At 39.8% G+C, this 15621-nt stretch overlaps 1 protein-coding gene across 1 annotated transcript in view; it reads right to left on the bottom strand.

Annotated features, from left to right (window-relative positions):
• LOC308438465 (uncharacterized protein) overlaps positions 1–13762 on the bottom strand; it is a gene marked incomplete at both ends in the record, with an annotated part of 253517 nt that extends 239755 nt beyond the window's left edge. The window contains 3 exons of the mRNA XM_080939852.1: positions 9190–9366; positions 9662–9728; positions 13697–13762. Of these exons, the coding sequence (XP_080795978.1) occupies positions 9190–9366; positions 9662–9728; positions 13697–13762 (310 nt within the window). The remainder of the gene's footprint in view (positions 1–9189; positions 9367–9661; positions 9729–13696) is intronic.
• Positions 13763–15621: the final 1859 nt, after the last annotated feature.

Raw genomic sequence — 15621 nt, 5'->3', positions numbered from 1 at the left:
ACATCTTTTTCATCATCATGTGGACTGATTCTTAGGTTCATATTTTTTGTAGTAAAGGGACATAAATTTCACTGGCATATAACTCAGGAATCTCATCTGTCACCACTGAGGAATACAGTATATACATGACCACTAAGGTAAGTCTTACACTATTCTCTTTTTATCCAACAGTCTCTGACAGATTTTATGCAACATTTTCAAAACTTCATCTTTGTGTTTCCCTAACATTAACTTGAAGAGAAGATATAGAAGTGACCCTTGCCTGCCAGATGGGCTTCAAGTGTCACACCTAAGGAAGTAGAATAAGAAGGGTTAGGGAGATGGCTCAGTGGTTAGGAGCACTGGCTGCTCTTCCAGAGGTCCTGAGTTCAATTCCCAGCAACCACATGGTGTCTCACAACTATCATCATGGGATCTTACTCCCTCTTCTGGCTTACATTAAGATAGACCACTCAAATACATAAAATATATGAATAAATCTGAAAAAAAGGAAATAGAAAAACATCTGAAAAGGGGCTGAGTGAGGAAACCATTTGCTGTTTAAATGGGAGGGCTTAAGTTCAGCTCTTTGACACTAACATGTGTCTGTGAATTCCTTCACTGGAAGAACAAAGACAGGCAGATCCTGGGGATCACTGCTCAACCCCACTGCTGAAAATGAAAGCTCAAAGAATAGTGACTGACGCTGTCTCAAAAGCTAAAGTGGAGTGAGACTGGGAAGAGGGCGAGCCTTTCCTTCTGGCCCTCACAGTTATGTGCAAAAGCAAGCATAGCTACACACAGACACACTTGGATCTGAGCACACACACAAAATAACAATCGACCCTTTGTTTTCTGGGCAAGTCTGTGTGAGTCTCTATAGATAAGCAATGTCTTTGCAGAAGAAAATGAATTAAAGTTTTGCTATTTTACTGACGTTCTTGACTAAAATAATCTGTTCAATTGGAAAATTTTCTAGAATTTTCTGATTCTTTTTTTTTTTAAAGAACACCGAAAATAAGAATGGGACACTTAAATTATTTATGTAAACTAATTAGATATTTATGTAAATATTATCTCTGTAAAAATTGGGTTTGTCTAAAGCATTAGAATATTTCATCCTGTCAGTCAAGTATCTACGTAAAATGTTTCTGTTTCAATGTGTAAGGTACATTCCTGAGTGTTTATTTTTAGTTCGCTAAATCAATGAAAAAGATTAAAATCACTTAGGAACCAAATGGTTTCTAAAGACACAAATTCAGGTCAATTCAATAAACCTAAAGCAAATGATTTTCCTATATATTTCCTTTTTCTTAATAAGAGTAGAAATGTCCCAAAGCAAAAAAATTATATAGTTTTACCCATTCTATAAATTTAATACAATATCTGTTCTCCATCTTTGGGGAAACACAGCTATAAATGAGAACAATGTAAACCATTTTATACAAAATCACTCCTGAAATCACCCAGGTTATGTGCACTACAGGGAAAATTGTTCTTCTTGTGTTTGAGTCACAGACATTCCTAGTCAGGTGTGATAAAGACAAATTGAGGATTACAATCCTAAAACTCTAACCTCCACTCAAGCGTGGAAGATCTCCTGTATTTCATTCATGAGAGCCCTCACTTTTCCTGGAACGATCTTCAGTGACAGACACCCAGCACACACTCTACTCATCTGCAGGACAACTATCAGTTCCTGTCCTTACCATATGGCCTCTGCCCTTCTGCCTACTGCTGACATTCTACATACATAATACACCTCTTCAGCATCAACTGACCACACTTCCATCATGAAACCACATCATGAAGCATCTTTATTAAGCCACATAAAAGAGGAGCTCGGTGGTTAGGAGCACTGGCTTGTCTTGCAGAGGACACATGTTCAATTCCAGGCACCCATGTGACAGTTCACAAACTGTCTTTTACTCCTGTTTCAGGCGATCTGAGACCCTCATACAAACATATATTCAGGCAAAACACCTATGCACATAAATTTTTTTTAATGGAAAAAATCACTTTCTGCTATTTCTAAAGCTGTAACCACACTAGCTCTCAGGACTTCTGTTAGTTTCAACACTGATTCCAGCTGATATCTTTCTGGGTCAAGCCATGTTCTGTCTAGTACCTGATTTGGTTTGGTCAAGTCTTGAACTCATGTCTTTTCCATGCCTGTTCCGTCATAGTGACGAGGGAAGAGATGTGACTGTCTTCGAGGTCAGTGGAGGGCAACAATCTGGTCAAGGATCTCTCCCTAAGACTCAGGAATAATTGCCTGAGATGAAACCATAGGGCATGAACAGCAGACACAGCACTGTAAACGAATGGAAATCACAGAACTATTCTCCTAAGACCCTCTTGTCTCTGGCCCTGAGACAGTAGCACAAGATCATGTCGTATGCTTTACCCTTGCCTGAACAGTCTCTTCCAGGGAGCATAATGCTGTTCTCTGGAAGGGAACTTTGCTACAGTTATAATGAAGGCTGAATTCAATGTAGAATTCCATCAGTGACACACAACTTTTTACTCCGGTGGCCAAGAAATGTTTTCGAGGAATCCACCCAATATCTAGAGAAAATTATGTTTCTCTTTCTATAAAAGCAACTCTTATCCAATGGCTAAGATGCCAAACCATGTCACTGACTTATAAAAGCCTATTTTCCTAGCTCATTTATTCTTCTGAAGTCTCTGTTCACAGAAGACCACTCTAGCCCATAGATATTAAGTCATGCTAAGTCCTAACTTTAACTTAATCAACTTGCCTGGGATCAGTTCTACCATCTCCGTCGCTTTTATCCACAAAGTGCTTGGGTCGGAACACAACTCAATGCTCAGCATATGCTAGATTGTAAGTTCAGTCCCCCAAAACATAAAATAAATATGTTTTAAATTTCTGATTTTCTTGCATTTTGTACTATGTACATATATTCTATAAAATATATCGAGGATGGGACCCAACTCTAAACATGAGACTATTTTATGTTCTTTATTGTATAACTCTCTTAAAATTTTATTTTGCACCTTATTTGTATATTTTGATTGAGAAAGTCGGTTCTCTCCTACCATACAGATACTTGGAATAGAGCTCAGATTAGCAGATGTGCTGACAAGCAGTTTTTGTCACTGATGTGTCTCTCTGTCCCTTGATTATAATTTCATATAATACTTTTAGTGAGAATGCATTTTGGCAACAACCCATCATATTCAGATTAAATATTCTCAGTCTTATGTATTAAGATGAACACACACACACACACACACACACACACACACACATACATACACCTTTTTTGTTTGTCTCATGACTCTGGAGTGCCCAATTTAAGTAATGTTATTCATAAAATACTTATAAAAACTTTATGTAAAGAAACAGAATCCCTTAGAAAGGAAAGAAACACAGTCTCACAGTCTTTGCTTTTGGAAAGTATTCAATGAACTGGAATTTGCCAGTTCTAAACTCCACAGATCCCACAGAATGACCTTGCTGCTGGAGTATTTCTGGACATCATGGAGGTCCTATACGTCTACTGCACGCACATCTGTTCCTATACTTGGCATAATACCAGGAAAGTAGAAAACACCCAATAAATGTCCTCTTCAATGAATGAGATTAAAATGAAGAGATGTATAAGGAAATTAATGATATCCATAATTTTAAACAAAACATTGCAGAAATAATGTCTAAATAATTATGTGTATACCATGTCCTTTTTCTAATACAGCTCATTTCTATCAATAGTGAGATGTGTTCAACAGATAATTCTGGGCATATGAACGGCAGTGGATCCTAAGTAAATTCTTGATTAATTCATTTATTTTTTTCCTTTGTCTTGCTTTGGCTTCCTGTCACCAATTACATTATAATTTCTTGTTCTTGTTGTTCATAGTTTTTTCTTTTTATATGTATGGATGTTTTTCCTGGATTAATGTTTGTACACTACCTGTGTGCTGTGCCTATGGAAGCCAAAAGAGGCTTAAATCCCATAGAACTGTAGTTACAAAAGATGTAAGTCATCATGTGGGTGCTAGCAACTGAAGCCAACTTCAGATAAGCTGGTGCTGCTCTTGACTGCTGCTGAGCCACCTTTCCAGGGCCTGTCTTGTGTAGGCATGATGGGTCAGTAACTCCAGAGGCCTGTCTACCATTGCAGAACCTACCCACACCCTCCATCAAAAATCCAGGATGCAGGAATGTGGCCTAAGCTGGACCAATGGAGGATGTTCCCCTAGAGCTCGGAGAGAACCAACACGATAATCAGTCATCACTATGCAGAGGGCTCTGTCAGAACACGACTGTGCCACCATGACAGTCACTGAACTTCAAACTTCCTAACCCTGCAGACATGTTGATTTCTGTCCAATGACACTGTTAGTTCTCTGAGCTCATGAAATCTTTCCATCTAAACCAGTTGGGAATCATTAGTGGACTCTCAGTATAACATGCTCACTCAAGTACTCTGACAGCCCAGCTGCCTCTGAGGGAGATGCCACCCTGAGATGTACAGCAAAGAATCATGGGAACACTGTCAACTCGGATGTCTGGGGGAGAGAACAGAATGGGAAGGGTGTTCTCTGCATTCCAGGAGGTGCTTTTTAACAAATAGAATAGTTTTACCTGCTTGTTATACACCGAAGTAATTTTAATCATTTCCTTCCCTCTATTTCTCTCACAATAGTCTAGGTAACACTTAAGTAACAAAAGAAAAGGAAAAAATAAACGAAGTCTCCTATTTACAATCACATCACTTATATTAGCTAAACTGCCCACTATCTATTCTCTTTTTTTTTCCATGGCTCTTTCTTGTACCTGCCCCAGATTTCATTTTCCTGCCATTTAGAATGGGCATTAACTACTTTTTTGTCCCCATGTTAAATATTCCTAATGATGAAGATGCCCTTTCTTCTACCAGCCTCAGGCTTTTCTGCCTTAGGAACCTATGCCAATACCTTGCTCTCATTGAAATTATAAGCGGCTGTGGCTTCTCTACCTCTCTTCTTTCTCAATGTCTGGAATTCTCAACCTCTTGTCCTCATCCTCAGAACTCTAGTTATCACCAGGCTGACACATGGCCAACATTGAGCAATGATGACAAGGAAGCTGGTACCTGAACAGAAATGTGAACCGGAAAGAACAAAGCAACTGAAGACAGGCAACGCCAAATGATGTGTGTGCATTTCTCTGGAACTTCAGTGGTGGACTAATAATTTGCTTTACAGGCCTTGTCTATAAAGGAAAGGCCAATGGTCACTGAAAGAATATAAAGTCAGTTTCCCCTGGAAGTCAATATGCAAAGGCAGAACAGCTCCAGGTACAGCAAGAGCAGGCAGGAGGGTCGGAATGGCACCTTCTATCCCAATTAACTTTCCATTCATCCCCCACAAAAAAAAATGCCTAATATGAATCTAGGACATATTTCACAACACACAATAGCTTTCCTTAAGAAGATCTCAGTAGAAAACTTGTAAGGATGTCTTCTAATAAGATGCACAAGTAACAAAGGAGGACATCCAAACTCTTCCAAAATTCTAGACAACTCTCCAGGAGCGGTCCATTCCATCTGTGTCTAAAGCAGATGTTGCTATGACAAAACTCCACGGCCAAGACAACTTATTAAAGACAGCATTTAATTTGGGGATTATGGTTCCAGATGGTTAGAGTCCATGACCATCATGGTGAAAGCATGGAAGCAGGCAGGCAGGCAGGCAGGCAGGCAGGCAGGCAGGAAGGCAGGCAGGCATGGCACTGGAGCAGGAACTGAGAGCTTACATCTTGACACTAGACTATAAAACAGAGTAAGCTAACTGGGAGTGGAATGAGCTTTTGGAACCTCAAAGCCCACCCACAGTGACAGACTTTCTCCAACAAGGCCACTTCTCCTAATCTCTTCCAAACAGTTCCATCAGTTAGGCATCAAAATATGTGAACATATGAACCTCTGGGGGACATTCTCATTCAAGCAACCGCAGCAGGTATGAATTTACTCGTGGCTCTTTTACTCTGCCTCTGGGTTCAAACCGTAATAAATTTAAAATATTTTTCTTATATAAAGTTTATTTTTAGAAAACCCCTCTTCTAGACTTTCTCTCTCAGATGCTATTTTTGATCTAATCATTTCGTATGTTCTTGAGATAGCCCATGAAAATAAGTAACATTGGAATTCTGCCATCATTCACAACGGTTTCCTTTAAAATGCATCTTTAAGGGGCAAGTGTGCTGATATGTACTAAAAAGATGATCATTTGTGCTAATTGCAGCAGTATCATGGGGGGAATGGATGGCTCTTCTCCTTGTCTAAGTAATCGCACTGGCAGACGGTCTAAGTGTTCTTAAAGTTGTTTAAAAAGGAACGTTGTGTTCTATGCTATCTGGCAGTTCCTAAATTCACATATTTAAAATATTCTTCCTAGTTCACAGACCATAAAATCGCACATCTCATTTGCAATTGAATTTTTAGAGGCTCTCCCAAAGTGGGGGAGCGATGCATCAAATGTACTTTTTCTAAATTGGCTGAGTTCCAGAAGAGACATGGGAAACCCCTCTCTATTTCACTGTCTGATGAGATTGGTGCAGATGCTAAACATTTCCTGGATTTCCCCATAAAATTCTTTTCATCTTTGGGTGCTTCCACCTGGCTTTACTTTGAGTTACAGCTTTTCTCTGTTTTTGCAGAATCAGGACAACTATCACTCAGGAAAATTACTACCTCCCGTGCTCATTCTTGTCTTGCTGAGAGAGATACTGAGTCCATGGACGACTTCCAGAGAAATGAAAATTTGGACTTGCTAGTGTTGAGATATGAAATTATGCATATACTTTCTGGCAAAGAAAAAACACAAAATACTGAACATTCTACATTGATTGTAGGTTGATACTATGCTATTTTGACAGTGTTAGTTTAAGAAGATGTTTTTAAAGTTAAATAACTTTTTGTCACATTATTAAGATAGCTCTTAGGAATTTAAAAGAACTAAAGTGATTTATTTTAAATGGTCTATTTTTTTCTTTTAGCTAATGCTTGCCAGTAATATGTATTTTTACCTGAAGTACATATTTACCTGTTTCTGGATCAAGTAGCAATTTTTTCCAAATTGAAATATTCCCTCCTGGAGAGAGAAAGGAGGCTAGCAGAGCTCCCTCGAGAAGAATCTAGAACCTGTGAAGCTGCCTGCACATCCTGCAGGGAACTCCAGAGAAGGAATTTTCATGACTTGTCATCCATGTTGGTCTGGGCTTTTCACGGAGGCAGATAGCTTTGAGTCATCTATGTTCCTGTAACGCCTCACTCACATGCCTATACAGAACCCCAAGAAACATGCTTTACCTAGTAGGATTTTAGTGTTATCATTACTTTGGTAAGTTGTGGGTACTTTATCTGTGGTGATCAGGCATTTGTTCTATCTATCTATCTATCTATCTATCTATCTATCTATCTATCCATCCATCCATCCATAAATCCATCCAACCACCCACCCACCCACCCATCTATCTATCTATCTATCTATCTATCTATCTATCTATCTATCTATCATCTATCTATCTATTTCTATTGTCTCTCTCTCTCTTCCTCTTCCTTCTTCTGCCACATTCTCTTACAATGATATACTATGCTGGCCCAGGCTGAAGGCAATACAAGTCATAACCATGAATCAATTCTGATATCATGATCCAAAATATACTTTCCTCCCTTGTTTATAAAATAAAGATAACAGCCGGGTGGACCTAGGAGAAGATCTGCCAGTTAATGATACCTTCTTCTTTAGCTGCAGAGTTCCAGTTTAAGCATGACACTTGGCTCCTTGCTAATGACACCATCTCCTAGACTGTCTTGCATCTACCTGTGGCCAGGGACTAAATCCAGCCAAAGACGTAAGAAGAGAAATATTGGGTCTGTACTCAGCCTTCTCTTTCAATGCTTGGAACAAAGAGATGCTATTGACTGACTTTTAGATGTTAAGTAGAAACAACAGCTAAAGAATTATAAGGTCTTCATCACTATGAGGGTTGCCACAACTGCACTGCTGAATATGTTGTCTCTTACAAAACTCCTGAGATCTGTGACACTAAAGGATATGCTGTGCACACTGTGGCCAATGTATGGCTAATATATTATAGACACTCATGGACGTACACTGTCGCTAGCCATCCATCCTTTCATAGAAAAACACTTGTATACAGAGTGCAAAGAAAGGAAGAGCCAAACTGAATCTGTTTGATGGGAACAGAGATGATGTGATTTGATTACAGAGAGTAGCAACTGCTAAGCAGGCAGAATCTCCCCTGAGCCTCAGGAGTTAAAAATCACAAGCTAACCTACTGGGATATGGAGGGCCTGCTCTGTACAGGTGGGAATCATGATGAGCCTGCTAAGTGGGACCAGCAGAGAGCACATCTGCGCCGGCTCACGCTTCATTACTTCAGAGTTTCCCCTCAAAATGCTATTTGGTCATTAAATTCTGATGTCTTCCGGCTTGTTCAGGGTGAAGATGAGAGCAAAGACAGCAAGTTTTAATGGCTCCTTTCTTTGTAGGTAGAGACTCACCTGAGCTTAGAAGAAAAACTCGCAGACAGAAAGAACAGTCACAGGTATTGCCAGACAGACTATAATGAGAGATTTTCCTCTCAGGGATGGGATCAATGGTCAGAGAGACCGACCACTCAGCCAGAGGATAAAGAAACTTTTCTTTGCAAGTAAATTACTACAAAGGGATTCTAAATATTAAAATATTATTTCTTTATTTATTTGTAAATTCTTGCATGGGTTTCTAGAACCTATATAGAAAATATGATTCATCTAAAAGGAAGAACAGCTACAGTCTGAAGTCTCTCCCCCACAAAAGAAATATCAACCTAGTTCTCGACTATATTGGCCTGGTGACATTCTATAAGCAATAATGTCAACCTTCAAGGCCCTGTCTGCAATATAGCCAAGAGTCTTAGCATTCTGGCATTGCAGGACTTGTTTGGCACGTCTGTCCAAAGAGTGAATCCATTCCTTTATACCCTTGACCCACAAAGCTGTGCATCACCTGTACCCAATGGCTGCACAGATCCTCAGCTGCACCACCCACCCTTGCTCCAAACAAATCTTCCTCAGAATCTGCACAAGCATGCTTGAATGGAATGCAAGGTTCCTGTTCAGGATGCCCGGGTCAGATGAGAAGAGCATCGAGCATCACCAGGTGTGAGCATAATCAGGACGGAAGTCACACCTTTGGGTCCTGCTGAGGCTGGCAACCTGGATTTTTGTTGATGAGCTGCAAGGGTGTGATCCAGCATGTCACGTCTAATCATTTTCTCTTTTGGAGTCTGATGTGCTGCGAGTTCTGGGCTGCTCGTGTTAAAACCTGGATTCCCAGCACCTTCCATAGCTTCTGTGTGTTCTTTAACTAGAGCAAAGCATGGAGGTCAGAAGATCACACAATAGGCTGATGGATTTCAGTGCTGAGCAGAAAGTTACTCTCAGTAATTCTTGTGCAGAAAGACTCAAGTGTATCGTCCTCAAATGTCACCAAAACAGAATTAGGTTAAAATTAACTCTTAAAAAAAAGAATAAATGATTAAAATAATTACAAATTGCACCCTGACAAGCTAGAGCAAAATTTCGCCCTCAGCCATTTGTCTGTAATTAGTTAATTAATCCTTACACAAATTATGAGCAATAACTCATCAAGCAAGGCTCACCCATCAGAAATTCAGCCGACGTGGATTTCTTCTGCTTAGTTTGCTTCACAGCCTTCTGCTGAAACTTCTGGAGGGAAATTGTTAAATGAATAAATTAGCTAAAGAATGAAGATCATCATTTATGATCCACAACTAACACAGTATTTTAAATATGGGATGGCGGATGGCATTGAAATGTCATTTAATTTACATCTCTCCTAAAGGGGTCAAACACTAATTGAACATCAGAAGTGGAAGAATTAAATAAAATAGGATAAGAAAAGTTAATACAAATGCCAAATGAAGGTCACATTAAAATACTTTGTTTTTATCATTTTTAATTAATACAAAGAGCCCTCAACAAATTAAGAACACTGGAAAACTTACACAGTTCAATTTGCATTTGTTCAGACTGGGTTGAGATACAATCTCATTTTGGTAGAACAAAATTATCTTGTAGAAGATCTGCATGTGGCCTGAGAGATTGCTCAATGATTAGAGTGTTTGCCCGGCATACATGTGGACCTGCATTTGGAGCCTTAGAACATACATAAAGCAATTGTACTATCTTTGAGTGCTCCTACAGTAACATGAGAGACATAGAAGGAAGAGTCCCTAAAGGGCCTAGGACAGCTACCTTGGCATATGCAGTAACAAGTGACAAGAGACCCTATATTTCAAGGTGGGAGAAAAGGACCTATATTTCTTTGATCTGCACATATACCATGGTACACATGTACCCACACAGACACACATGAACAGGAACACCCCTCTGTCTCTGTCTCTCATACATACATACGTACATACATACACACATACACCACACACACACACACACACGACAGCTTGCATTTGCTTTCTGTTTGCTTTTGATTGCAACCTCATTTGTTTTAAGTTGCTAGAGTCCACTATGTGAAGTAACTATTGATTTAAATGCTATCATCAACAGTACAATGCAACTTTGGTAAATTTCAGTAGCAGGCAAGATGCTCCAACATACCAAGAGAGTCATATTCTATAGTAGTCTCCAAATTTTCATGGGTGCTACACCAGGGAAAACTAAAATCCATAATCTGTCTGAAAAGCCCATTAATACTATTATGCAGAAGAATGAGTGATCAAAACTGCAAATGTATAGCCAGAAATATGATCAGAGCTTCTAGACGCTTATAGGTTCCAAATGAATCCTGGGTAACTGTAAAATTCAATTTAAAAAACAAAACTTGGGTAGAAATGCATACAATTAGACAAAGGATAAAACTCAAGTTAATAAGAAGTGAAACAGCACAAAAGATAAAGTCTGCAGAAACAACAAATGATGGAAAAGATGCTCCATCTCAGACAGTCCATCGTGATGCAAAGGATGCTGCTCCTTCTAAGACATCTTATCGCCAAGCAAAAGATACTATTTCTTAGATAGCCCATGGTGTCTGAGGAAGATACTCAAAATGACGAACAATACCTTGTTCACTCTGAGGCCCTGATGAGATAGGGGAGGATTGAGTGTTAGATCCAATTCTTAAAGTTTTTACAGTAAGTCTGACTTCTTTCAAAAATACTTCTAACAGTCTTACAGCATTGTAGAGCAATTAAATTATTATACAAAGTGTCACAAACAAAAAGAAACAACAAAAAGTTTTAAAATGAGATGTCTTAAGTCAACTAAAATGCAAGACCTTGTTTTTCAAGAATATTCTCTTTCAAAGAACATGTTTATCCTACAATATGTTGCAGTTATTTCATATTCTAGAACCCAAACTAAAGGTGAAAATAAGTCTACTCAGAAGATATTTAGAAGCTGGGCATGTTGATACAGTTTTACAGTTTCAGCACTTGAGGGAAGGGGGTGAGGCAGGAGGATTGTCTTCAAGTTCAAAGAAATTAAGACCTTGTATAAAAGAAAGAGTTAAAAACTATTAGAGTATACATGGGAAATCCCAGCACTCGGGAGGTTAGGACAAACTGAGCCAGTTCCGGATAAGCTTGGAACACTTTTTTCAAGTCTCTGAGTCAAACATCCTCAACAACTATTCCAATGTATCCCTTTAAAAAATCAGGGCATATCTTGCTTAAAGTTCAGCCATTTTTATGGTTTTCTTTTCCTCTCAGTTTATGAATTCTGAATTTTCTAGGGCTAGGGAAATCATTCTGCAGTTCAGAAAACAGTGCGAGCTTCCAAAGCATTCAAGTTCAGCTCCTAACACTATGCCATATGATTTAAATCTCCTGAAACTTCAGTTCCAGAGATTCTATGTTCTAGACTCCTTGGGCACCTAATACACACACACACACACACACACACACACACACACACACACAATTTAAACTGAAGGGTAAACCTTTTTAAAAGAATTTTGAACTCCTAATACTTCTTATTTACATTCATAGAGATATGCATGGGCATAACTGCTGTTTAGAAGATGTAAACAGCATCCAGGGCGTTGTCATGGAGTCTGACACCGATCTAATAGATTGTTTAGATGAATGGAACTGTAGTTGGTCATCAGTTAGCATAGGCTGGGAGTGTGAAATGGCACAGCAGGTAAAGGCACAGGCCATGCAAACCTGGTGACCCGAGTGTGATCCCAGGAACATACATAAAGGGGGAAGGAGAGAATTAACTTCACAAAGTTGCCTTCTAACTTCCACATATGTATCCTGGTAAACACACATACAAACACATCCACAGCCACATACACATAATAATAATAATAACAGTAATAATAATAAGAAGAGCGCGTCCACACAGTTGACATCATTTCTGTTTTAATCATTAATCAGTAGACCATACTCATTAAAAACTAAGTAAACTCCTAGAAATGTGGTTTGCAACGTGTTCTGACATTTCGTTAAGAACAAGGTTGAAGTGTGATTTCTTTTTCACAGCCCTCATCTGAGCTATCGGCAGGTACTAGTTTTCTTGACATGGTTCAGTAAATTTGGCACTTCAGTCCTTTCCAGTTGAGATAAACGCGCTTTTAAGATAGGAGGATATGGCCCTATGGATAGACCTTGTTTCCTTCCAAAGAACTTCAAAGGAAATCACGGACGCTTGCTCTCGGACGTTAGAAAGGTCTCAAAGATCTTTCGTCAAGGTCACGTGTTATAATGGGATTCGATGTCTGGTTGCACACACCCCCAGGTTCTCCGGGAGGGTTACTGAGTGGCATTTTGTATTCTGTGACCTCTTAGCTGCTAACATGGAAATGAAGAGTGGTTTCTGACTTCTCTCCACCAATTTCCTGACTTTTCTCTGCGTGTGAACTATGCTCGTCTCCACCCTTTCTCAATCCAGACCTCTCTCCTGGTGAGATTTCCATCTCAGTACCTCCTGGAATACCAGCTGTCTCTCATCAACATCCCGTCCACTGTCATTCTAGGAAATGGCATCACTTTAAATAGATTCTCTTAAACTTACTAAATAACATTCAGTGGATTTCCAAACTCAAGTAAATTGAAAGAACTAGAGACAGTTACCCTCATCTTCCTGCTTCTCCCCGACAGCAATTACGTTTTGAAGAAAAAAAAAATCGTCTAGAAATCTCCAGTGACTATAGCCCAAGCCCGTCTCCCTCATTTGTGTTCAAATTGGTGCTGAAAAGCAAAGTGGCTTTGTCCATCGAGTCAGGGTGAGCAGTTTCTCATCTTGCATTTTAACCCATTTTTACTGAGTGTGAAAAGATAGCATGAGATCAGTCTTTTTAAATGTTTAAGGAGACATAGCATACTGCTATGTAGATACTGTGCTGTTACATACAGAATGTGCTGTTACATGCATGCTGTGGTGTTAAATTCATACTCTAATAGTGTTACATCCTGTGGTGTTGCATACATACATACTATAGTATGTATGTATATGTATGTATGCATACATACATACATATAGTTTTAGATATTATGATGGTGTTACATGCATACTGTGTTGTTACATACATATTATTGTGTTCCATACATAGTATGGTGGTGTTACATACATCCTGTGTTGTTTCATAATACTGTGATGGTGTGACATACATATTGTAGTGTTGGATACATACTGTGGTGTTATATACATACTGTGATGGTGTGACATACTGTAGTGTAAACTGTAAGCACAATGTCATAGATCTCCAAAACACTCATCTTGTAACACATTTTTTGTCATATATACTCTTAAGGAAAAACAAATCGATTTCTATTTCATTTGATAAATGTTTCATTTTAGAAACAATGATTTTTGATCCATAAAAAGGAAGAAAAAAAAAACACCACCTGAAAAATTTAAAAGGTAACAAGTTTTCCATAATATCTTCTTTCTTCTGACTGAAAAGCACCAAGCACGTTTTGATGCCTGCACTCCCCACTGGAAAGAAAATCTCTCATGGAGTGAGCCAACTTGAGCAACAACAAACTCATTTATAACCAGTGACAATCCAAATCCATAAGTTTGTAAAAGAATGTGATTGTTGTCGGAAGGAATCCGTCCCGGGGTGAACCCGTCCCCGGGTGCTTCTGCTCAGCTCTGGTTGCACTAAGCCGAGGCTCTGGCGTGTGAGGAGGACTTTTCAAGGCTGGTGGGCACAGACCAGCCAGAGAGAGAATGTTGCATACTGTACGGATCATCGCTCAGTTCAGGGCAGTCACATTGCATCTGGGATCAGCCAGCGTGCTCTCTGAAAGCGTCAGCCCTCATTTGTGTCTGGCTGTATTCTGTCCAGCTGTGAGCACGGCGTCTCGATACCTTTATCCACATGGGCAGATCCCACAGTCAGAGGACGGCAGAGGCCTCAGAGCTCCAACGGCCTCTCGCATGCAACAGTTCTAGGGCACCCTGGATAGTCACAAAGAGAAGGCACTTCGGAATGACAAGGTCCCCAGTCCCTTTTCAAAAATGTGTGTTTTGATTCCTACAGGGCTGGCGTGGTATGTCTCTTCTGTGAAATGAACTTGGGTATTTCTAGTAGAGTGTTGTTTTTCTGACAGACAAGCTCAGCAGATTGGTCCGGTTGGGAGCAGGGGAGGCGGTGGAGATGAGGGTGAACACTCTGTTGTTTCACTGTTCTGGGCTTCCTGTGAGTCACACACAAGAGACCTGGATGGAAGCATTCTCAATCTGGTGCTGCTCCGGAAAGCTAAGCATGCTGTATTGCTCTGGGGGGAAAGGGAGATGAGGTGACAAAAATCAGGTATACTGGATTCTGGTCTCATTCACCTTGGCTTTTACAACACATCAGAGCCAGAGTGTGATTCAGCAGCACCTTCCCTTCAATAAGAAAAAAATAAAAAAAAAAGGCAGAGGAAAAATGGGTTGGAGGGTCCTTCCCTGGCAAGTGGCGTGGAGGTACAATTTAGCAGGTCACTCTATTGAACACCCTATCTAGCTGGCCAGTCCCTGTTTAGGCTTTCCTCCCCGTGAACCTGATTTGTTCCCAGGGCTCTATTACTTTGTCAATTTAAAGAAAAGCAGCCACAGTGAAAAGCTTGCAATTTGCACCTGTCTGCTCTGAGCACTGTGTGTCAGATCAGGTGGGGCACAACAGGAGTGTGGGCTAATGACACTAACCTGAGGAAAAAGGGGAGGGAAAGGAGAGAGGAAGGTGGAGGGGCTCAGGCTATGGGGGAGGGGAGCTTATGGTTTTGATTCTTTTGTGGCCGATCTGATATTGGCTCCGCCATTTTCTTATGTCAGAGTCCCCAGATTAAGTTAATACGTGCTTTTTTAAGGCGACATTGCACACTGTTTAAGGAAATGTTCAAATGTCATATAACTTAGATCTGAGGCTTAGCTGAATGATTTCCAAGTTATCAGACCTATCCAAGGGTTATGGAGATGTTTACCTATAAAATCAACAAGGTGAAAAGGCAATTTAAAAAATTTGAAACTAGTTTTAGAGACAGAACTAATTTTTGAAATAACAGATGTCTGATTGTAAGCTCTGGGTACTCCAGTGAAGATGACTTTCGAAATTTTGTTTACTGAGGAAACAAAGTAAGATGCAGGT

The sequence above is a fragment of the Micromys minutus genome (genome assembly GCF_963924665.1).
Source record: "Micromys minutus genome assembly, chromosome: 1".
Lineage (NCBI taxonomy): Eukaryota > Metazoa > Chordata > Mammalia > Rodentia > Muridae > Micromys > Micromys minutus.
The sequence above is the reverse complement of the archived record's forward strand: the minus strand, read 5'-3'. Positions and strand labels throughout refer to the sequence as shown.